This window comes from Oreochromis niloticus, linkage group LG11 (assembly GCF_001858045.2).
Source record: "Oreochromis niloticus isolate F11D_XX linkage group LG11, O_niloticus_UMD_NMBU, whole genome shotgun sequence".
Taxonomy (NCBI): domain Eukaryota; kingdom Metazoa; phylum Chordata; class Actinopteri; order Cichliformes; family Cichlidae; genus Oreochromis; species Oreochromis niloticus.
Window position 1 is genome coordinate 38,745,248 of NC_031976.2, and position 23,953 is coordinate 38,769,200.

The 23,953-nt window shown below is 42.1% G+C and overlaps 1 protein-coding gene across 1 annotated transcript; it reads left to right on the forward strand.

Annotated features, from left to right (window-relative positions):
* Positions 1-976: 976 nt before the first annotated feature.
* On the forward strand, positions 977-9,462 carry tmem79b (transmembrane protein 79b). Its single transcript, XM_003457572.4, has 5 exons — positions 977-1,128; positions 6,878-7,408; positions 8,451-8,645; positions 8,720-8,951; positions 9,030-9,462. The coding sequence occupies exons 2-5, from the start codon at positions 6,907-6,909 to the stop codon at positions 9,226-9,228; spliced, it is 1,128 nt and encodes a 375-aa protein (XP_003457620.1). The 5' UTR covers positions 977-1,128; positions 6,878-6,906; the 3' UTR covers positions 9,229-9,462.
* The last annotated feature ends 14,491 nt before the right edge of the window (positions 9,463-23,953 follow it).

The following is a 23,953-nucleotide window of genomic DNA, read 5'->3' on the forward strand; positions in this document are numbered from 1 at the left end:
TTCCTGCACCATGAGGCTGGACTGCTGCTGCCATCCGATGTTTTAGCTGCTGCTGCCTATGGTCCCTTCACCTCAAAGAAAGTGGTTCAGTTCCTCTGCAGCGCCGCGTTTCCAAATTTGTAGGCTGCATCCTCCTGAGGACCCCGCCTTTGCGGTCTATGTGCTCTCCAAAAAAAACTGTTACAAAATGCATAAAATGCTCAAACGTGTGTTTAGCTGTGGTAACTAATTATTGTGGAAAGATCAGAGAGAAACACTGATGATGTCATAAATCTTGACACACTGGGCTGCCTTTACACTGCCCCTGTGTTTACTTGGTACTGGACCAATACCAAAATTTGCAGAATGGTAAAGCACTATGACTGAACTGCTGCTGAAGCAGCCACACCTCTGTGTGACATCATTAACACCGGACATTACACCTGTTTTCACCTGCAGCGTCTGCAAAATGAGATTTAAATTCTTATGGCTGTTTTCAGCCTTGGTACTCTGAGGGGGCTAAACTCGCCGAAGCTCCTCATGTTTGAGTCTGCAGCAGGTGGGCTTTCTCACCGTCCTCCAATCACGGATCATTTCCACTCCTGAAACTGAAGCAGGCCGAGAAATGTCATCAAAGGTCAGACACCTGGACAGAAGGTTAGACCTGAGGCTCTGACCCAAACATCCAGACAGCTGATGGTGATGAAGATGTAGGCTTCACATCATCAGTGTGTTATTCCTGTCGAGTGCCTCCGCAGAGTCACAGCAACCAGACCGTTTTACTCGCTCACCGCTCCGACGAACACCTGCACAAACAAACAAACATCTGCACTCTCAGTGCCGCTGCTCCTGCTCGCAGACGTTCGGAGGAGGAGTGAACATGCTCCCCGTTCTTGTTTCATGAGTAAGATCACATAAAGGTTGCGAACGAAAACAAATCAAAGAACATTTAACGCTGTTATTTCAACGTGTTCGCGCGTGCGCGGATGTTTAATTGAGACTTCTCCTTTAAGAGAGCTTTTCCTTTAACACACCTGACCACACCTGAGCTGGACTTCCGGGTCTTTCACAAGGAGAAGAAACAACAACAAGTCGGCGGAAGAGAGCCGGGACCAGGATTAAAACCAGGCCCAGGTCTTCAGCGATCAGGTGGGGGTTTTTTTAGTGCGAGTTTCCGCTCCGTTAGCATGTAGCCTGTTAGCTCGGAGCTCAGTCACACAGTTTTTATCATATTTGATCGCTGTCGCTACCCGATCCGTACCGGAAACACGATCGGTACCCCGCATGCGCGAATGTTACGTCACTTCCTCTCTTTGCCAACATTGCGACATTCAATATATTTGAATGATACGGTTAGCGCCCAGTTAGCTCCTAGCATTTCTCAACAGCTGTGCCTCCTTTTCGACTACCGGGACATTTAAACAGTGGATAATCCATTTACAAACAAATTCATGCTTTTCTCCTTATCGAGCGTCCCCCGATTGAACAACAGCGCCGTAAAATAAGAAGAATGGTGCCAAATTACAGAGTTAATAATACAGACTTTGTAATGTGTCACGTGAAGATTCATCAGCCAGATGAAGTGTTTACTGACAATTGACAGTGATGGCGGATATCATCATCACTATTCCAATCAATCCTCTCCACACAGACAAGCATAAACACACTCGACTATCACTAAATCAAATTTAACACACGTTTGTAATGACGCTAATTCAGTTTATTTATTTATTTATTTATTTATATAGCGCCAAATCACAACAAAAGTCGCCTCAAGGTGCTTTATATTGTACAGTAGATAGCACAATAATAAATACAGAGAAAAACCCAACAATCATATGACCCCCTATGAGCAAGCACTTTGACGACAGTGGGAAGGAAAAACTCCCTTTTAATAGGAAGAAACCTCCGGCAGAACCAGGCTCAGGGAGGGGCGGCCATCTGCTGCGACCGGTTGGGGTGAAAGAAGGAAAACAGGATGAAAGACATGCTGTGGAAGAGAGACAGAGATTAATAACAGATATGATTCGATGCAGAGAGGTCTATTAGCACATAGTGAGTGAGAAAGGTGACTGGAAGGGAAAAACTCAATGCATCATGGGAATCCCCGGCAGCCTACGTCTATTGCAGCATAACTAAGGGAGGATTCAGGGTCACCTGGTCCAGCCCTAACTATATGCTTTAGCAAAAAGGAAAGTTTTAAGCCTAATCTTGAAGGTAGAGATAGTGTCTGTCTCCCGAATCCAAACTGGAAGTTGGTTCCACAGAAGAGGGGCCTGAAAACTGAAGGCTCTGCCTCCCATTCTACTTTTAAATACTCTAGGAACAACAAATAGGCCTGCAGTGCAAGAGCGAAGTGCTCTGATAGGGTGATATGGTACTACAAGGTCATTAAGATAAGATGGGGCCTGATTATTTAAGACCTTGTATGTGAGGAGCAGGATTTTGAATTCAATTCTGGATTTAACAGGAAGCCAATGAAGGGAAGCCAAAACAGGAGAAATATGCTCTCTCTTTCTAGTCCTTGTCAGTACCCTTGCTGCAGCATTTTGGATTAGCTGAAGGCTTTTCAGGGAGTTTTTAGGACATCCTGATAATAAAGAATTACAGTAGTCCAGCCTGGAAGTAATAAATGCATGAACTAGTTTTTCAGTATCACTCTGAGACAGGATATTTCTAATTTTAGAGATGTTGCGCAAATGGAAGAAAGCAGTCTTACATATTTGTTTAATATGTGCGTTGAAGGACATGTCCTGGTCAAAAATGACTCCAAGGTTTCTCACAGTGTTACTGGAGGCCAAGGTAATGCCATCCAGAGTAAGAATCTGCTTAGATACCATATTTCTAAGATTTTCAGGGCCGAGTACAATAACCTCAGTTTTATCTGAATTAAGAAGCAGAAAGTTAGCGGCCATCCAGGTCTTTATGTCTTTAAGACATTCAAGCAGTTTAACTAATTGGTCTGTGATACCTGTCTTCATGGATAGATCGAGCTGCGTGTCATCTGCATAGCAGTGAAAATTTATGCTATGTCTTCTAATGATGCTGCCTAAGGGAAGCATGTATAATGTAAATAGAATTGGTCCTAGCACTGAACCCTGTGGAACACCATAATTGACCTTAGTGTCTGAAGAGGACTCTCCATTTACATGTACAAATTGGAGTCTATTAGATAGATATGATGCAAACCACTGCAGTGCAGTACCTGTAATACCTACAGCATGTTCTAATCGCTCTAATAGGATATTATGGTCAACAGTATCGAATGCAGCACTGAGGTCTAGCAGGACAAGCACAGAGATGAGTCCACTGTCAGAGGCCATAAGAAGATCATTTGTAACCTTCACTAAAGCTGTTTCTGTGCTGTGCTGAGCTCTGAAACCTGACTGAAACGCTTCAAATAAGCCATTCCTCTGCAGATGATCAGTTAGCTGTTTGACAACTACTCTTTCAAGGATTTTTGATATGAAAGGAAGGTTGGAGATTGGCCTATAATTAGCTAAGACAGCTGGGTCTAGAGATGGCTTTTTAAGTAAAGGTTTAACTACAGCCAGCTTGAAGGCCTGTGGTACATAGCCGATTATTAGAGATAGGTTGATCATATTTAAGATTGAAGCATTAATTAATGGCAGGACTTCTTTGAGCAGTTTTGTAGGAATGGGGTCTAAAAGACACGTTGATGGTTTGGAGGAATTAATTATTGAAGTTAACTCAGAAAGATCAATTGGAGAAAAAGAGTCTAACTTAACACTGATGGTACTAAAAGTAGCTGTAGATAATGTTACATCTGTGGGATGATTATTGGTAATTTTTTCTCTAATGATAAAAATTTTATTTGTGAAGAAGTTCATGAAGTCATTACTAGTTAACGTTAAAGGGATTGTTGGCTCAGTAGAGCTCTGACTTTTTGTCAGCCTGGCTACAGTGCTGAAGAGAAACCTGGGGTTGTTCTTATTTTCTTCAATCAGTGACAAATAGTAAGATGTTCTGGCTTTGCGGAGGGCTTTCTTATAAAGCAGTAAACTATTTCTCCAGGCTAAATGATGATCCTCTAAATTTGTGACACGCCATTTCCTCTCCAGCTTACGAGTTATCTGCTTTAGGCTACGTGTTTGCAATAGGGTTCGTTCACTCGGTCAGCAGGGGGCGGTATCCTCGAACACTGGGGAGTAAACTGCCATTAAACGAACAGAAGAAGAAGAAAACCCCTGCACATGCGCGGTACGGATCGGGTAGACCCGATTTGTACGGTCCGACTTTGCACATGCGCAGTAAGTATCGGGGAGTCCCGATCCGTCACTATCTTTTTATTTTTTTGTTTTTGTCTACATTATATTAAATGTTTCATTATCGGAAACATTTTAAGAGACACTTATTATTCTTAACATCTTAACAGATACTCTGACCGTAACTATCGTAAAATGCTTCGACCGGAAGTAGACACCTTTCGCGCATGCGGGGTACCGATCGGGTTTCCGGTACGGATCGGGTAGTGACAATCACAAACGTCACGTCGCCATGTTAACTTGAGACTGACGTCATGCAATGGGCGGGACTAACGCTACCTGCGGCTTGTGTTTTAATTGTCACATTTTCAAGTTTAAAAAACGTCAGAGCATAAGGAAGAAATTTTTAAACACACCCGCGCGCGCGCACACGCACGCATACAGATAGACAATTGCGTCAGATACAAAGCTGCGTGTAAGCGTCCGTACTGATTATTGATCATGAGGTCAACACGAAACCTTCACACCTTCGTTCGTCCACTCTGAGCTCTGAGGGAGCCTCAGGAATGGAAACGACATTTTTCAGCGATCTGATTGGTCAGTAGAGCCTGATCTGTTCCAGAGCAGGTTAGGTTAACAGCATCAGTTACCATGGTGATTTACCTCAACAAGCAGTGAACCAGCTTCATAGTTACGTGAATTTACCTGGGTCTAAGTGGCGACGTGGGCCCCTCTAAAGATCGGAGTCAGCTGATTAACAGTTTGAGGGTCATCAGAGAGGATGAGTTTGTTTGGACCGAAGTCCTGCACTTCTAAAATAACGAGTATAAAGCAGAACAACAGGAGACTAAATCTGAGTAAGAACAACACAAAAGCACTCAGAGTTCATCCTGATATCAAAACCAGAGAATAAAGATGAGTTTGATGTCAGGGCCTGATGTGAAGAAGACCTGATCCCCTCTGTGCTTTCATCTGGACCACAGTCATCCAGTGTGCAAACTTCAGAAATCAGAGAGGAAACAAGACACTAGAACAGAATAGAAAAGAATAGAATGGGCCTTTATTGTCACTGTACATGTACAATGAAATTATGGGCGCTCCCCGCCAACTGTGCCGGAGTTCAAATGTAAATAGTAAAGACGTCGGGAATAAATGACACACAAAAATAGGAAAGGCACACAGTGGAGAGCAAAGAAAAGACTTGGACTGAATGTGTGAGTGTCCTGAGTGATGGGGGTCACACAGGCCATGGCTCAGATGCGTGGATGGGGTGCATGTGCTAAATCAATCATGAAACTTAGGTGAAGGTAGCATTTTCTTAATGTTTGTGATTCAGAATTTCATATCGAGAAGAATTTTACATGCTTTATTGTGATGGCAGTGAAAGTGTTGTCTGTTGGATTCAAACATTACATCAGATTTCAAAATGATCTTTCACACAGTCTTTATATATGCAGGAAGCCAGGAGGAGGGGCAGGAGGCCTGCGTTACGCCTTAGTGATCAACAGTGTTGGTCAAGTTACTTGAAAAATGTAATCGGTAACTAATTACTGATTACTTCCCCCAAAAAGTAATCCCGTTACTTTACTGATTACTTATTTTCAAAAGTAATTAATTACTTAATTACTTAGTTACTTTTTAAAAACACGATTTACAACCTGAATTGGTAATAAAGCGATAGATCTTTCAGCCCAATTCTACTTTTTCTGCATAATCCATCATACAAAGTGTAATCAAATGGAAAAGTCTCTTTTTAAAACTTGTTTTATTAGTTTTAATCTTTTAACTTAATGCATCAAGCAAAAATTAAATTATATGCAACATTCTCTGACTGGAAGAAATTTGTTTAATATTTAAACCTATTTTCTGCACATTCCAGCACATAAAATAAAATATTTTTTTGTGTTTACACTCACTCTTTCAAATAGATGCAAGTAAAACACAGCAGAAAATAAATAAAATCAAAGACTAGCGGTCCTGTTGCTCTATTTTCACCTATAAAGCAGGAGTGGGTTAGGCGGAGGTTTACCCTGGTGCAGGTGTGCCGCAGCGGTCAGTGGAAGAATCCGCGAGTTTCTCTGTGAATTTCACATTACGTCGTAGCGCACTCGGTGCTTGCCTGGAAGTTTAGGGGTTTAAAAAAAGTTTTCTTCCCACGCAGTGAACAGTGGACACTAATGTTTTTGTCACTTTTTATGGAATCAAACTCAAAATAAGGTCAGTACTTCCACGCTTTAAATGCTGCACGCTCATACTCTCTCCCGCACTCGATATATTATCCATTGTTGATCTGCAGACAGCTGTTGTCACGAACATCGCACTCGCTTACGTCACTGTCATGAGACATTCTCGCAAAAAAATCACGGTTTTAGTAACACAGTAACGCAGCGTTCCTACGTGAAAGTAACGGTAATCTAATTACTGTTTTTGCAACAGTAATCCCTTACATTACTCGTTACTTGAAAAAAGTAATCAGATTACAGTAACGCGTTAGAAGTAACGCATTACTGCCCATCTCTGGTGATCAACCACATCACACCTGCAGCACTGACGTTTGCTCCAGTGTTTCAGCACACACAGGTGAACATGTGCGCTGTGTGTGGCACAGTTCCTTGTATCACCTGTTTACTGTTCACTTGGATTGACCTGACCCACTCTCTGTTCTCCGGCAGGTGCATTTGCTCACATAACAGGACGCGCCATGATGGAGGACAGTGGAGGGAGGAAGACCAGAGTGGGCGAGGACGAGGAGACAGTGAGCTCAGTCGTGACTGAGACGAGCACGCTGCCATGGTCTGCAGACAGACAGACCGGTGGACGGACGGGTAAAGCTGACAGGATGAGCGTGAGATCAGGTGTGTCTCTTCCTGAGGCGTCGAGCCGCACAGAGAGCGAGAGAGAGCTGAAGGCAGAGGTGGAGAGGAGGGGCGGCAGGGCGGGTTTAGATGAAGGAGTGGAGCCACGTGAGGATAAAGCGAGGGTACACCTGTTGGAGGAGGAGCCCCGAGAGAACCTCCTGCCAGAGAAAGCTGCTCAGGTGTTCAGGCCTGCAGTGACTGCCCTCCACTCCCCCTCCTCACTCAGAGAGTCTGGGCCGCTCTGGGAAATGGAGTCCGAGAAGAGTCCCTTCCTGGGTCCCCGAGGAGTTCCCGAGGACTACAATCAACATTATTACCTGCACGAGGACCTGCGCTCCAATAAACGTAAGTACTAACTCAGAGACTACGTCAGAAAATCACATCACCTTGTATCAGGAGGAAATGGTCAGGGGGTCGGGCACACCTGAACAGAACCACCTTAAAATCTGTGGATTTTAGACGACACTGAACTGAAATGACTGTAATGACTCTGATACTTGTACATATCAGTGAAACAGACCCAGACAATCAGAAAAATGCACATTAAGAGCTTTTTTTTTTTTTTTTTTTTAAGTTTTTAAAAGTCAGAGGCTGAGGAAGAACTCCTATTAAACAGGGAGTTGGCTAATGCGTGCTCTGGCACTATCTGCCACCATGGAAGCCGTGGAGAATTGCTTATGCTATCACTCATTTAACCAATCACGGTAGGCTTTGGGGCTAATCACTCAGCTGACATTTATGAACTAAGTGTGTTTAACCCTTTGGACAGGACAGACAGGCTAGCGCGTCCAAATCACATGACCGTTTAAGATGACGTACCAGCAAGATGCAGTCTCGCTGAGTGTCTGTTTGTGTTGACAGGCCAAGTAAAGCTAGAGTTATGATAAATCATTCTCATTGTGCTTTTTCCTGAATACTGTCGTCAGGTTTAGCGTACGGAGCAGTGGTAAAAACTGGATGTTCTAAGGAATGCACTTTCAAGCAAAAACAAACAAACACACCTTTTCCTATTGGTGGAAAAATGCACCACATCAACCAGTCAAGAAATGATATGGCAACACGTGCCATTTGGTTGCTCAGTTGCACAGAACTTTTATTTTTGCATCACAAGTTCTGAAAATGATTTGTTGAACATGTTTCCTACTCTGATTTTTTTTTTTTTAAGGTAAGTTGTGTCAGTACAGTATGTCAAAATGAAAACATGACTGTAAATTCAGAAACGTGAAGTCGTGCGTAAAAGAATGATGCCAAACATGGTGAGGGAGTCAAAAACAACAGGTTTTACCCTGGACTCCAGAGGGTTTAGTTACCTGTCCCTGTTTATATACCTGTGCACCTCTAAGTGCTGACTCTGCCTCCATTAACTCATTTTTCTCATCTGTGTCAGGAGGGCAGTGCTGTCTCAGTACGGATGTCCTAAAGATGGGCGTGTCTCTAATGGCCTCGGCGTTCTTCTTCCCTTTACTCGTCTGGGGCGGTTTTGTGTTTCTGCCATTTGACGCCCCGCTGCTGGATGGTGCCCCCCTCCGGCTCGTCTACACGCTGCGCTGCTCCGTGTTTGCTGCCACCCCCATCGTCCTTGGTGAGTCACACACCACCGAAAAGAGATGCAGAATCTCACCTGTCTCACCTGTGTGCGTCTCACCTGTTCGTCAGGTTGGCTTGTTCTGGGCATCTCACGGCTAAGGTCAGGTGTGCTTCGTCCTCTGTTTGATGATGAGATAAAGGAGGCGGAGCTACAGGAAGTCACTGTCCACCAGCGCTTCATCTCTGACTCTGCCTCGCTGTTCGTGATTTACTTCTTGCAGCTGGTCGTTATGGCGATGTACCTTAGCCAGGAGCAGCTGAAGCTTGTCCCGCTCCTGACCATCCTCTTTGCTTTTGGAAGGTGAGGATCCATCCACGATGAGATCAGTCGAAAACGACATCGATCGATGAATCTAATGGCACTTCCGTGTCTACACAGGTTGGCGTACTGGGTCGCGGCGGCATTTGGCAGCAGCATTCGTGGATTCGGTTTTGGCATCTCCTTCCTGCCGAGTGTCGTCATGATGGGAGCAAACTTCTACTTCATCTTCACGATGGATGCGGCGAGTTCCATTTTCAGTGTCCCCCATGACGAGGCGCCGCCTCCACCTGCAGGCCGACAACGGTTCTGGGGATAAGACACAATCAGTGATTGATGATTGTCATTATCGATTGAAAAGTAAAATCTGTCTTTATTTTGAGGTTTAAATGCTTTAAAATGACCGGGCGTAGCCCTGCCCAGCTGGTATGCGCAGCTCTTGTTTTTTCCTTTATTAAACTGCTTCCTGTTCTCTGCAGCTTCCTGTTGATTGTGTTTTTTTTCTGTGTTTTATTTTGTACAATTGTTTTTATGATCAATAAATTAAAGAAAAGAGACTGTAATTTACAAATTTTCACAATAAAAGTTGGAAACTATCACTCACATTGCTTCCTGTCTGCGGTCTTTCAGAATAATGTTGGTACAACAAACCTTTTGTTTTTTTTCAAAGGAAATGACAAAATATGTGATTTAAGGAATAAAATAAGAAACTGATTATTATTTATGTTACATTTAGATATTTAGATTTTAATTTATATTTATTTACACAAAGGTTTGTTTTTGCGCACTGCAGCCTGTCAGTGTTGATGATTAATCATCTGCTGCTGTGAGGCTGATTTTCTAGTTAAACTGGTCGAACTGTCAGATGAAATCTGAGCACAGGAAGTACTCACACCCTGACTTCACAATAAAAGGATAATGTTTTTCATTTAGGATAAATAAGAATCTTAAAATTATCGTGAAGCATCAACAGTCGATCATTTTTGTCCCTCTTTATCAGTATTTATAATTTTATAAGCAGAAATGACACAGCAGGAGGATAAAGGGTTGAAATGTTTCTTGCTCTGAGGCATCAGAAACAGTATGCGTTATTTTATAAACACAGTTTCTTGTTTACGGTGACACAAACTAATGAGATCAATCGCAGTGATCAATAATCACGAAATCATTTACGGTTAACGGGAAGCAATTTTCTGTCTTCTCCATTCTGTCTACAGGCAAGCTTTTATTTTGAAGGCTCAGGTGTGTGAGGCGTTTGCAGGTAGACTGCAGTGTTTTTATTGTCACGGACTGAAGGAGCTTCTGAGTGCAGCACTGCCATTTATTCCTGCAAGATCGGCTCATTTTTACCACATCCTGCCACTGAAAACGCCAAAAAGAGAGGTTTTCTTCATGGAGTCCGTACCTGTGAAGAGGCGGTCCTGCCTGCTGCGCTTCAGAGAGCGCTGTCCGTTCAGGAAGCTCTGCAGACGCACATACGGTCAGTTATCTCTGTTTAAATAAAGCTTAGTGAAACTGCTTTTGCGTTTGTAATCAGCTTTCAATAAAGTTTAACAATCGGTGTGTTTTAACATTATTAACGTGTTTAACTCTGATGAGGTCAGAGGCTGCAGAGCTACTCTGAGAGAGAGGCAGGGTTCATCTGGACAAGTGAGAAGTGTGATATACTTCACCTGAGTAGAAACCCCATAACTGGTCTAAATGAAAGCTGCTGACCTTCAAAACAGATTCCAACTTGATCAAAATAACTGTGTACACTTGAGTGACAACCACTGTCTTAGCTTTCAGATCTGGTTTTAACTCCAGTTCCTCTTCTGGTCTATGTTCTTAGGTCCAGTTACAGCTGTGGTTCGGTTACAGTCCACTGTCAGAGGCCATAAGAAGATCATTTGTAATCTTCACTAAAGCTGTTTCTGTGCTGTGATGAGCTCTGAAACCTGACTGAAACTCTTCAAATAAGCCAATCTCTTTCAAGGATTTTTGATATGAAAGGAAGTTTGGAGATTGGCCTATAATTAGCTAAGACAGCTGGGTCTAGGGATGGCTTTTTAAGTAAAGGTTTAACTACAGCCAGCTTGAAGGCCTGTGGTACATAGCCAATTATTAGAGATAGGTTGATCAGATTTAAGATTGAAGCATTAATTAATGGCAGGACTTCTTTGAGCAGTCTAAAAAGAGTTGTTAAAAAGGGCATAAGGCACCTCGAGGGGACTCCTGTTGTGATTTGGCTGAATTGAACTGATTCCATTTCTAGTTCCAGTCCTAGTTTTGGTCAGAACAGAGAAAGAAGTCAGTCTGTCCCTGAGGTTGCTGACTCTTTATCACCTCCTCTTTCCTGTGAAACAGACATATCAGCAGCAGATTCGCCTCCTATTGATCCACCTTGGAATGATGTCAGATTTCCCTCCACCAAGCAGCCAATGCTTGAGCCGTTCCCACCTTTGGCCAGGTGTCAGAGTGTCTCTCCTCCTGACCAATCAGACACAGACACTCACATGGAGGAAGATTTGTGTGCCGCAGAGAACCACCAGAACCACCAGAGCCACCAGAACCAGTGGCAGGATGCAGAGAGCAGAGCAGACAACCATATGGGTGAGGACTGCCTGTCCTTTTAGTTTGAGCCTGCAGGAAGCTGAACTGAGGAGTTCAAAATCAGATTTTTAGACCTTTGAAAGGAATCGGTTAGTTTCTCTGTCTTTTTCTCTTTGTTATTCATATTTATGATTTCCTTGGAGACACATGCTAAGCTAAAGGAGCCCAGTTAGGTCATTTAGTGAGTTAATTTTTTCCAGTTACACATGAATTTTACTCAGAGCTCACTGGTGTGAGCATCAAGAACGGACCATAATGCACACCGAGTGGGAAGCCGTGACCACAGAGGTAACTGCTTCACCCAGGAGCTCAGAGGCTTGCCACTAGTTGAAATGTCTCTGATTTTTGTTTTGTTGTTTCTTCCTGTTTCAGAGCTCGATGATGACGTAGACCCAGAAACCGGAGAGAGAGCACAGGGTTGACCCCACCCCCTTCCTGTCAGGAACTGCTGCACCGCCAACATCACCTACACCTGGGGGAAGAAAAAAGTCTGTTGCACGATCATGACCAAAAACATCATCAGAGTTTTACAGAAATTCTAAAAATGTTTAAAGAGAATTTAGTTTAAAAATACATTTAGACCAGTAACAGATATATTAGACTTCACTGATGACAATAACAGGTAAAGTAACATTTCTATGAAGAAATATGTGAACCTCTTATGATGATTAATAAAGGTAAAATCAGAGTCAGGTGTTTTCAGTTGAGCTGTTTATATTTAAAGGACAGGGATCTATCTGAGTCTGATCTCCACAACATGTTCTGACTCATGACCAGAAGTGTGAGGATTTCAGAAACAGACTTGTTGGTGGTCATTTGGCTGGAAGGGTTTCCAGAAGTTTCCCTACTTTTATATTTTTCATTTGTTGCATCAATCAGCATGCACTTTGTCACTCAGAGAGTAAAATTCCTGAATTAGCAGCAAAGAACCAAAAACAGGTTCCAAGAACTTTGGCAGTTTGTGCTTCCTGCAGCGTGGAGTGACCACAACTACGAAAATGTTCCCACGGTCCAAAGGCATCTATGGTGGTGTCATGGTTTGGGACTGCTTCAGTGCATATGGACCAGAACAGCTCAGCATCACTGATGGAATGATGGATTTTGACTGAGAAGCAGGACATCTGCCTGTGGATTGAATCGTACAGCAGAGACAACAACCCTCAGCTCACAAAGGAGAACGTTAAAGAAATATTCATGTGAGGAGGCCACAAACACCCCAAACGTGAAGCTCCGAGTCCTCAGGGCTGATCGCCACAGCAGAACCTGGAAGCAAAGGTTGAAATACTTGATGTGATACTGGAACAGTCGCCTCAAGATGCTTTATATTGTAAGGTAGACCATACAATAATTCAACAGTGATAACCCCAACAATCATATGACCCCCTATGAGCAAGCGCTTTGGCGACACTGGGAAGGAAAAACTCCCTTTTAACAGGAAGAAACCTCTGGCAGAACCAGGCTCAGGGAGGGGCGGGGCCATCTGCTGCAACCGGTTGGGGTGAGAGAAGGAAGAAAACTGCCTGAAAACTGAAGGCTCTCCCTCCCATTCTACTTTTAAATACTATAGGAACAACAAGTAAGCCTGCAGTATGAGAGTGAAGTACTCTAATGGGGTGATATGGTACTATAAGGTCATCACGGTCATTAGGGAGCATTCGCCCCATGATCACAAGGTTGAGGGTTCAAATCCACCGAACGGCTACCTGGGGTATCCCTGAGCAAGGTGCCGTCACTACACATTGCTCCCCGGGTGCTGGATTGGCTGCACACTGCTTCACTGAGTGAATGGGATAAATGCAGAGAGTAATTTCCCTACAGGGGAAAATCCAGTTTTGAGATCCCTTCCCAGACGCCTTAACGCCCACTCACATCCTGGGTATTCTGACCTCAGGAAATCACATGATAGGGTGGGGCTAGGTTTCACAATGAGCTCACCCGAAACCTTGGCTGATTGGTGACCTACACCCGTTTTCGCACCTTGGGTCGTGTGATTAGGTAGAGGGTCATTAGGGGGTCCATTGTCCCTCTTGGCGGGAGACTCCCACAGGGCTTAAATCTGGGACTCTCCACCATTTGACCCTAGAACTGAAGAACCTTCTCGGATGAGTGGTAAAACGTCTTCAAGCAACTTAAAGAAGTCCAGATGCTTTTTCCAAGCTCCTTAAACTACGATGACCTGGATGACTGAGAACCTTCACAGACATACAGGGGAAAGCATACAAAAAAAAGATAAGATGGGTCCTGATTAATCAGTTATGATTAATATCATCAGTAAATAAAGGAGCAGATCTGACTGGATTCTCTTTGAATGCTTTTAGGACTTGTTTGAGGATCTGATGAAGGTTTAGGTCCTACTGCAGAAAGAGAGAAAATGTTAAAGGCTTTAATCTTTTTACTGCAACAGAAACACCTCCATTAATTGTTTGTCTGTTTTACAAAGAACCTGAAACCTGAATCAGGTTTTGTTTTGTGTACAAGAAGCGTCACTTACCTGCTGCAGGTAAAGCTGCACTCAGACATCAGTATAAAAACTTCTGCTATCTTCCTGTATTGGCACCAGGGCGTGGCATTCAAAAGGAAAGCTTCTGTGTGAGAGGCACATGAATGCAGTCCAGGCAAGAAGCTTGCAACATGTCAGAGGACAATGTGACCTTTGACCTGCAGACAAAAACTATTTTCCCAGAAAGTTCTGACTTTCATCCCATAAAATTTTTCCTCAGAATGTGACCAAGCTTTTGATTTTTTTAAGATCTCATAACTTCCAGTTCAAAAACAGAAAGTTCCCAGTGGCTGATTTCTGGTCGATAAAATGATTGATTGATTTATCTGATTTTAACATTTTGTGAGGTGATGAAATATAAAAGGTGATTTCTGTGGTGCAGCAAGATTTAATAATTTCCTTAGGGATCAGCATACTTTTTTAGTATGCTGATTCTTCTTGATGAATACCAACTCTTGTTTAAACTTTTGTCCTTAGGTCTGATTCTACTGTACGGTCATCTTATTGATTACTGAACTATTGATGACAATGTGATGGCTCTATAAAACTGAATTTTTGGGTTTTTCTCTGCTTTTGTGTGAACAATAAAGTTATTCAATACCAGGTATTTCGTGTTGTATCCCATCCATCCATTTTCTTCCACTTTTCCAGGTCGTGGGTCGTTGGTCGGGGGAACAGCCTAAGGAGATAAATCCAGGGTTAGGGTTAAGCTCGTTTTAGCTTGACATCACCAACAAAGCCAGATTAGGCAGCAAAGTAACCAGACTAACATTAACATTAGTGTAACTGGTCCTGATGTTTGACTGTAAAAGTGATATGCACCTGAGTGTTGTGGTCCTGCTGTCCTCCACGCAGCATTCCCAGCCTGTGTTCATGTTTCAGATTGTTCTGTTTGTGGATATGTTGGTACCATTAATTATTGATAAAGTCTTAATCGCTCTGTAACGTTAAAGTCAATCTTTGATTGGCATGTATCACTGACTTTCTGACGGACAGGAAGCAGCATGTGATGCTGGGAAAGAATGTCTCGGACTCTGGACCATCAGCACCAGCTACCCTCAGGGCTGTGTTCTTTCTCCTCTGCTCTTCTCCCTGTACACTAACTGCTGCACCTCCACCCACCAGTCTGTCAAGCTAATCAAGTTTGCAGATGACACCACCGTTATTGGACTCATTTCGGACGGGGATGAGTCTGCCTACAGGAGGGAGGTTGAACGTCTGGTGTCCTGGTGCAGCCACAACAACCTGGTGCTGAATGCCCAGAAGACAGTGGAGATTATTGTGAACTTCAGGAAGCACACAGCCCCACTCCCCCCCATCATCCTGACTGACACCCCCATCACCTTTGTGGACTCATTCCGCTTCCTGGGTACCACCATCACCCAGGACCTGAAGTGGGAGCCCACCATCACCTCCGTCATAAAGAAAGCCCAGCAGAGGATGTACTTCCTGAGGCAGCTGAAGAAATTCAACCTGCCAACACGGACGATGATGCAGTTCTACACTGCAATCATCAAGTCCATCCTCACCTTCTCCATCACCGTGTGGTACGCTGGAGCCACTATCAGGGACAAACAGAGACTGCAGCGTGTTGTGCGCTCTGCTAAGAAGGTGATTGGCTGCGGTCTCCCATCTCTGCAGGACCTGTACACCTCCAGGACACTGGGGCGTGCAGCTCGGATCACAACTGACCCTTCTCACCCTGGACACAGACTGTTTGACCTGCTCCCCTCAGGCAGGAGGCTCCGGTCCATTCGCACCAGAACCTCTCGCCATAAGAACAGTTTCTTCCCCTCTGCTGTTGGACTCGTGAACAATAACCACTAGAGATGGACCGATCCGATATTACGTATCGGTATCGGTCCGATACTGACCTAAATTACTGGATCGGATATCGGCGAGAAATAAAAAATGTAATCCGATCCATTAAATATCAAAAAAACACCTCACAAAACTTGCGACATGGCGTAACTCGGCTCATAACCTTAGCACGTCGGAGCAGTATGTGTCACGTGATAGAGGGCTGTGTGTATTTGTAGCCTCGCTACCAAACCAGCATTTCATCTCCGAGGAAGTTATCCCAGAGAGAAGTAAAGCAAGTGTGTAAGTTCATCTCTGAATGTTTGTAAAGCGTTCCCATGTTAAGCTTAACAACCGATATATGGAGCGACTGCCTCTCTCTCTCCCTCACCTTCCTGCGGCTACTTCAATCCTGAAACTGCTTAATGATCAGCTGATCGGCTTTTCTGTCGCAAGTCCGTCTCTCTTCTTTGTTTTTGGCCCACTTTGCACCAGAAAGAGGAAACCAGCGGCTGAACAACAGCAGCACGTTTAAGCTTGATAAGCTGTTGTTAGAATGTATTTAATATTACTTTCTACACCAGGATCCTTTTCTATGGAGGACCACAAGAGCCACGCGCATCGAAATAAAAATTTCTGTGCTTTAATAATGAATTGTAGAATAAATTCTGCAATTGTAAATTCATTTTTGAATTCCAATTTAATAAACTGCATTTCAAAATCCTTTTTCCAATTGCATTTCAAAATCCTTTTTCCAATTGCACTTTAATAAACTGCATTTTAAAATCCTTTTTTCAGTTGCACTTTAATAAACTGCAGTTCAAAATCCTTTTTCCACTTGCAATTTAATAAACTGCAGTTCAAAATCCTTTTTCCACTTGCAATTTAATAAACTGCAGTTCAAAATCCTTTTTCCACCTGCAATTTAATAAACTGCAGTTCAAAATCCTTTTTCCACTTGCAATTTAATAAACTGCAGTTCAAAATCCTTTTTCCACTTGCAATTTAATAAACTGCAGTTCAAAATCCTTTTTCCACCTGCAATTTAATAAACTGCAGTTCAAAATCCTTTTTCCACCTGCAATTTAATAAACTGCAGTTCAAAATCCTTTTTCCACCTGCAATTTAATAAACTGCAGTTCAAAATCCTTTTTCCACTTGCAATTTAATAAACTGCAGGTCAAAATCCATTTCCCTTTCCTGTTCGCTCCGGGATTAGCTGCTGGATTAGCTGCTGGATTAGCTCTTCGATTAACAACTTGCTGGAGGCTATTCAAATTAGCCACACCGTGGGATGTAAGGAGCTCTCTGATTGGTTGGTCGGACACAGGCTGTCTGCCAGCCTGGATTTTTCTAGCTCATAGCTTCTCCCTGCTACGAAGCGTGTGTGCTTGTACAAAGGCCGTTCAGCGTCGGGATTTACACTCGGCTCGACACGGATATGTGAAGAATGAAGGGACCCTGCAGCGAAACGGAGAGCCAACCTCTGACTGAGTGCCTGTCTACACATTCTGACCACCTGTTGAAGGTAAGGTGCTAACGTGGCTAACGCTAGCGTCACCGCACGTAGCCCCGTTATTTTAAGATCATCTTAGCTAATGAAAGTTTTACGTCGCAGCTGTACGAGCTCGCTACGTGTTTTATAAGCTGCTGTGCTCTTCACAAATAAAGCTGGAAGCAGCTCAGACTGTTAGAACCAGCACTGAGGCCTGTTACATTTATACGGTGTTAGAGCAATGGCTGCAACCTACAGCCTTTAAACTAGCGATTACAATGCTGACAGTAAACTCGTCAGTCCAGATGTTACCACATTACTCTGTGGTACTTAGAGTTAAAACAACTGAGACAGGCTGATTAAAATAACAGCTGTCAGTTCTCTCATTCAACATATAAAGACTGGAGATCACACTACTGATTTCAGTTCATTTAATATGTGAGTGCACAGATTCATTCTCAGCTGGACATAAATGATGATCAAAGGTTGTATATATGATGAATTCATCAAATCCCAGCCTCTAACACAGTGCGCTGAATCTTAGCTTTAAATGTCCAGTATATTCTAATCAGTGCAATGTAAGCATTCACCGAACCTATAGTATCTACACCTGTGTGGCAAATGTGTGGTAAAGATACAGATAATGAAATTTAATTATTAATACAATATACATCATGAAAAATGAAAGCTGAAATTGATTCAGTTTAGTACTTTTTTCTGTATGCTCTGTGATTATAAAGGCCTTAAATTCTGTGATATATACTGTAAATGATTTTCACAGAGGTCTTAAAGTACTTAAATCACTGCTGATAGTCTGGTTGTTTATATTTTCACATGTTTTTGTGTCTGTAGGGCTGTTTGATGACGATTTGGACTCCTATGGGAGATGAGGACACACCTACATCTGTTCCATACTGCAGCCATTGATGGTGTTACAGCTCTGAGTCAGATTTGGGCCATCAGACGCACACACTGGAAAACCAGCACCTGGACTTCATGCAGGAGAGACGGCCTCAGTGATGTAGGTTCATAAGCGAGTTCAAACATTTCTGGCCTCTTATCACTTAGATTTTGAATGCATTTAAAGCAGGAACTGCACACTAGGGGTGGGTTTTAATAATCGATTCATCGATTAAAATTGCCTGGCTTGGATAACGTGAAATCGATTCATTAAAATCCTGAATCGATTTTTTAATATAAATTTATTTTGCCCGAAACGCCAGAATCTCAGGTGAAACCTCACAAAATTTCAACAACCACCAAACAGCTAAGACAGTAAATGAGAGCAGGTACACGGATTCTGCACAAGGACGTAAACACACAGCGCGGACCCGTGGATCAGAATCAGTGAGATGTCGCCTTTCTCACCCGACGGGCGCTGCAGCTTTAAGCGTCTGCGCGCGTTCCCGCAGACGGCAATCACTTTCTGGCACAACAACTGCACGGACACGGTCGGTGCTGAAAGCCGACAGCTCGCTGATTCTGTTTCGGCGGGTCCGCGCTTTGTGTTCACGCCCTTTTTGCGCTGATTCTAAAGCTGTTAGTTTTATCTCTCTCCAAACAATATTGACTGAACCAACAGCAAAAGAAGATCCAAACTACGCTTCACGTAAACATCGTCATGAATTCCCTCTGACTTTTACTGTTTTGCTTCACCCACGATAAAATCACACTTCATGCACAGCTCTCTCTCTCTCTGTACTGTTTTCTGCATTATTCGCGTGCTTGTTACGCGCAACTCTACTGTTGTTTACAGAGCTGTCGGCCGCTGTTTTTTTGTTTTGTTTTTTTTGTTTTACATACTTCCGAAAAGAAAACCTAATTTCTGCCGTTCAATACTGAACAAATTTAAACTTTTTAAAATTATGCAAAACGCTCAGCCGTGTCTCTAATAAAACCGCTGTAACGTCAGAGGTAACGTTCATATGTTGATTAATGGTTTTCTTTCGTTTTTGATGTACTGCAGATACATATTTTTATAAAATCCCAGGCCAGGAAAACCACCTTCATGTTTTTCTGTTTTATCTTCAGCTACTTTGACACAAAGGCATCTGCTGTGACGCTCACACCTTTGATAAAGTCTTGCGTGTGTCAGCTTCCTTTTTATAGATACAAAAATATGTCAATGAAATCTGAATTATAATATTTCTGACTGTCAAAATTTCCCAGATTCAAATCGAATTGAATCGAATTGTGGATCGAATCGATTCGGGACCTTGTGAATCGGAAATGAATCGATTCTAGAAATCAGTGACGATACCCAGCCCTACTGCACACCTAGCTGTCAAAAGTTTGGCAGCATGAGTACTGTAAAGTTTTGTAGGGTCCTTGTTAAAAATTCCACAAGCACCACACCACATTTGTCATATACAGTTCCATTTTGTACAGGACATTTTTGAAATTATATCTATATAGATATTATATATCCTAGTTATCCACTTGTCAGTATTTTTTGAGTAAATGGATGTCACTGATAAATCAGTGGTGATTCACCTGCAAATGTTTTTAACAAACTTTGTTTTTTGTAGAATTCATCAGCAGCTGTGGAGAGATGCATTTGAATATCTTCTGGTTCCACTTTTCCTTACCTGGAAGCTGAGTATTGCTGATTTCTGACAAGGACACAAACCTCAGTGCTTATCATGGGTGTTACATCCTCTGTGCAGCAATTCCAGAGAAAACGAGAGAGCAACGACCACTCATTAAGACCAGCCAGAAATCTGTCCCTTTCTCGCAGCTGTGGAAACTTCCATTAAGAAAGTTTGCATTCTTAGAACAATGCTGGATCATGTGTGATGTGTCATCATATGAGGATATTACATTTTGCCTTAATTCTGCTCAATTAAGTGTTTTGATCGTTGATCCAGTATGGCAGCTTTGTGTTGTGCTGCAAGTTAAAACCCATTGTCCTCATGAGCACAGCATCTAACAACTCTCCTTAAAAAAAGTCGATTGACTTTAACTGGACACAATGGTTTCCAGTGGGAGATACATTCATCACTCATCCGTGACACTGGAGAAGTCACCTGGATGAGTGATAAAACAATTTTCCATGGAAAATCCAGAGGAACTAAACTTTGTTGTTGTTTCTTTGGGCTCAATTTTGCCTGAGGCTGAAATTGAGCCCAAAATGTTTTCTTCTTTCAGAAGAAAACATTTTGCCAATAATCAGATAAAAAGATTGTTGAACCAGGTGGTATTCTCTGGAGTTTAAGACCAAAACTGAACTCAGTGAATTGACATTAGACTGGAAATTCATAAGATGAATAGAAATACTGCTGAAGCTGAATGATATGTGTGTGTATGTATGTGTGTGTGATCTTTGTTTTCTCCAATTCACCAGGTCTGTAAAGTTCAGTATGACTGTGGTACATGATACAAAAGAATAAATACAGAAGAATAACAACTTTATGTGAATAACTTTACTCTTCTTAAAAATAACTCATAAAACAAGTAAAAGTACAAATGTGTACAAGTTAGAGACTTCCTCAGTAAGTTTACACTCTTTTGGAGTGATTTTAATTGTGTGTTAAATAGGGCTGCCACAAACGATTATTTTGATAGTCGACTAGTCACCGATTATTTTTGCGATTAGTCGACTAATCAGATCATGCATCCATTGGACGTAAAATGTACACCTGAAAATATGTTAAACGTTTATTTTGTGACCCAGAAAGAATAATAATTGTAATATTAAAACTAACTAGCTGCCGCCATTGTTGACAACTGCGCTGGGCCGCGCTATGAATTCTGGAACACAGTTTCTTCTTCTTCGGGGTTTAACGGCAGCTGGCATCCTTGTACATGCAGTGCTGCCATCTTCTGTTTCAGTCCGTTATTACACTCTTAAATACTACTACTTATTCCTGCGTCTTTTGGGATCTTACAAAGCTTCAAACGACGCGTCGACTATTAAATTAGTCGTCGACGATTTTAATAGTCGACGTAATCGTGACTAGTCGACTAATCGTGGCAGCCCTAGTGTTAAAGAAGAAAGAGATTAGAGGTAAAGTAGAGGATGCAGAGTCCATCACTGAGGCCGTCTCTCCTGCATGAAGTCCAGGTGCTGGTTTTCCAGTGTGTGCGTCTGATGGCCCAAAGCTGACTCAGAGCTGTAACACCATCAATGGCTGCAGTATGGAACAGATGTGGGTGTGTCCTCATCTCCCATAGGAGTCCAAATCGTCATCAAACAGCCCTACAGACACAAAAACATGAAAATATAAACAACCAGACTATCAGCAGTGATTTAAGTACTTTAAGACCTCTGTGAAAATCATTTACAGTATATATCACAGAATTTAAGGCCTTTATAATCACAGAGCATACAGAGAAAAGTACTAAACTGAATCAATTTCAGCTTTCATTTTTCATGATGTATATTGTATTAATAATTAAATTTCATTATCTATCTTTACCACACATTTGCCACACAGGTGTAGATACTATAGGTTCGGTGAATGCTTACACTGCACTGATTAGAATATACTGGACATTCAAAGCTAAGATTCAGCGCACTGTGTTAGAGGCTGGGATTTGATGAATTCATCATATATACAACCTTTGATCATCATTTATGTCCAGCTGAGAATGAATCTGTGCACTCACATATTAAATGAACTGAAATCAGTAGTGTGATCTCCAGTCTTTATATGTTGAATGAGAGAACTGACAGCTGTTATTTTAATCAGCCTGTCTCAGTTGTTTTAACTCTAAGTACCACAGAGTAATGTGGTAACATCTGGACTGACGAGTTTACTGTCAGCATTTGTAATCGCTAGTTTTTATTATTCTTATTTTATCTTATTCTAATTTTTCCTTCATAACTTTTGCACTGTCCACTTCCTGCTGTGACAAAACAAATTTCCCACGTGTGGGACTAATAAAGGTTATCTAATGACTAATGACTTTAAAGGCTGTAGGTTGCAGCCATTGCTCTAACACCGTATAAATGTAACAGGGCTCAGTGCTGGTTCTAACAGTCTGAGCTGCTTCCAGCTTTATTTGTGAAGAGCACAGCAGCTTATAAAACACGTAGCGAGCTCGTACAGCTGCGACGTAAAACTTTCATTAGCTAAGATGATCTTAAAATAACGGGGCTACGTGCGGTGACGCTAGCGTTAGCCACGTTAGCACCTTACCTTCAACAGGTGGTCAGAATGTGTAGACAGGCACTCAGTCAGAGGTTGGCTCTCCGTTTCGCTGCAGGGTCCCTTCATTCTTCACATATCCGTGTCGAGCCGAGTGTAAATCCCGACGCTGAACGGCCTTTGTACAAGCACACACGCTTCGTAGCAGGGAGAAGCTATGAGCTAGAAAAATCCAGGCTGGCAGACAGCCTGTGTCCGACCAACCAATCAGAGAGCTCCTTACATCCCACGGTGTGGCTAATTTGAATAGCCTCCAGCAAGTTGTTAATCGAAGAGCTAATCCAGCAGCTAATCCAGCAGCTAATCCCGGAGCGAACAGGAAAGGGAAATGGATTTTGACCTGCAGTTTATTAAATTGCAAGTGGAAAAAGGATTTTGAACTGCAGTTTATTAAATTGCAGGTGGAAAAAGGATTTTGAACTGCAGTTTATTAAATTGCAAGTGGAAAAGGATTTTGAACTGCAGTTTATTAAATTGCAAGTGGAAAAAGGATTTTGAACTGCAGTTTATTAAATTGCAGGTGGAAAAAGGATTTTGAACTGCAGTTTATTAAATTGCAAGTGGAAAAAGGATTTTGAACTGCAGTTTATTAAATTGCAAGTGGAAAAAGGATTTTGAACTGCAGTTTATTAAATTGCAGGTGGAAAAAGGATTTTGAACTGCAGTTTATTAAATTGCAAGTGGAAAAAGGATTTTGAACTGCAGTTTATTAAATTGCAAGTGGAAAAAGGATTTTGAACTGCAGTTTATTAAATTGCAGGTGGAAAAAGGATTTTGAACTGCAGTTTATTAAATTGCAAGTGGAAAAAGGATTTTGAACTGCAGTTTATTAAATTGCAAGTGGAAAAAGGATTTTGAACTGCAGTTTATTAAAGTGCAACTGAAAAAAGGATTTTAAAATGCAGTTTATTAAAGTGCAATTGGAAAAAGGATTTTGAAATGCAATTGGAAAAAGGATTTTGAAATGCAGTTTATTAAATTGGAATTCAAAAATGAATTTACAATTGCAGAATTTATTCTACAATTCATTATTAAAGCACAGAAATTTTTATTTCGATGCGCGTGGCTCTTGTGGTCCTCCATACTTTTCTACGTAGCTGACGGCTGGTAACTGTGCAGGGGCGGATCTAGCAAAGTGTAGCCAGGGGGGCCGATAGGGCATGAACAGGGAAAAGGGGGCACAAAGACATACTTTTCTTTCTTATTCTCATTTAAAATGTCGAGCTTTTAATAAATAATTATCTGAATCTTACACCCAAAGTTTTAATCTGATGTAAAATGTATAGAAGTCCATTACTGTATATAGTAACTGTTAAGTCTAATATACCCTAGTAAGCTATGGTACTTTTTTCTTTGAGAAGGTACCATCTGTGCAGTCTGCAATTCTGTTGAAGAAAGATGTTGAATCTATTTAATTATTCTTGAAAAATAATTTATTTCTGTGCATTTTTTTTTCACCCTGCATCAAATTAAAGTTGATTACATCGATTAAGCATCATGAGGTGGA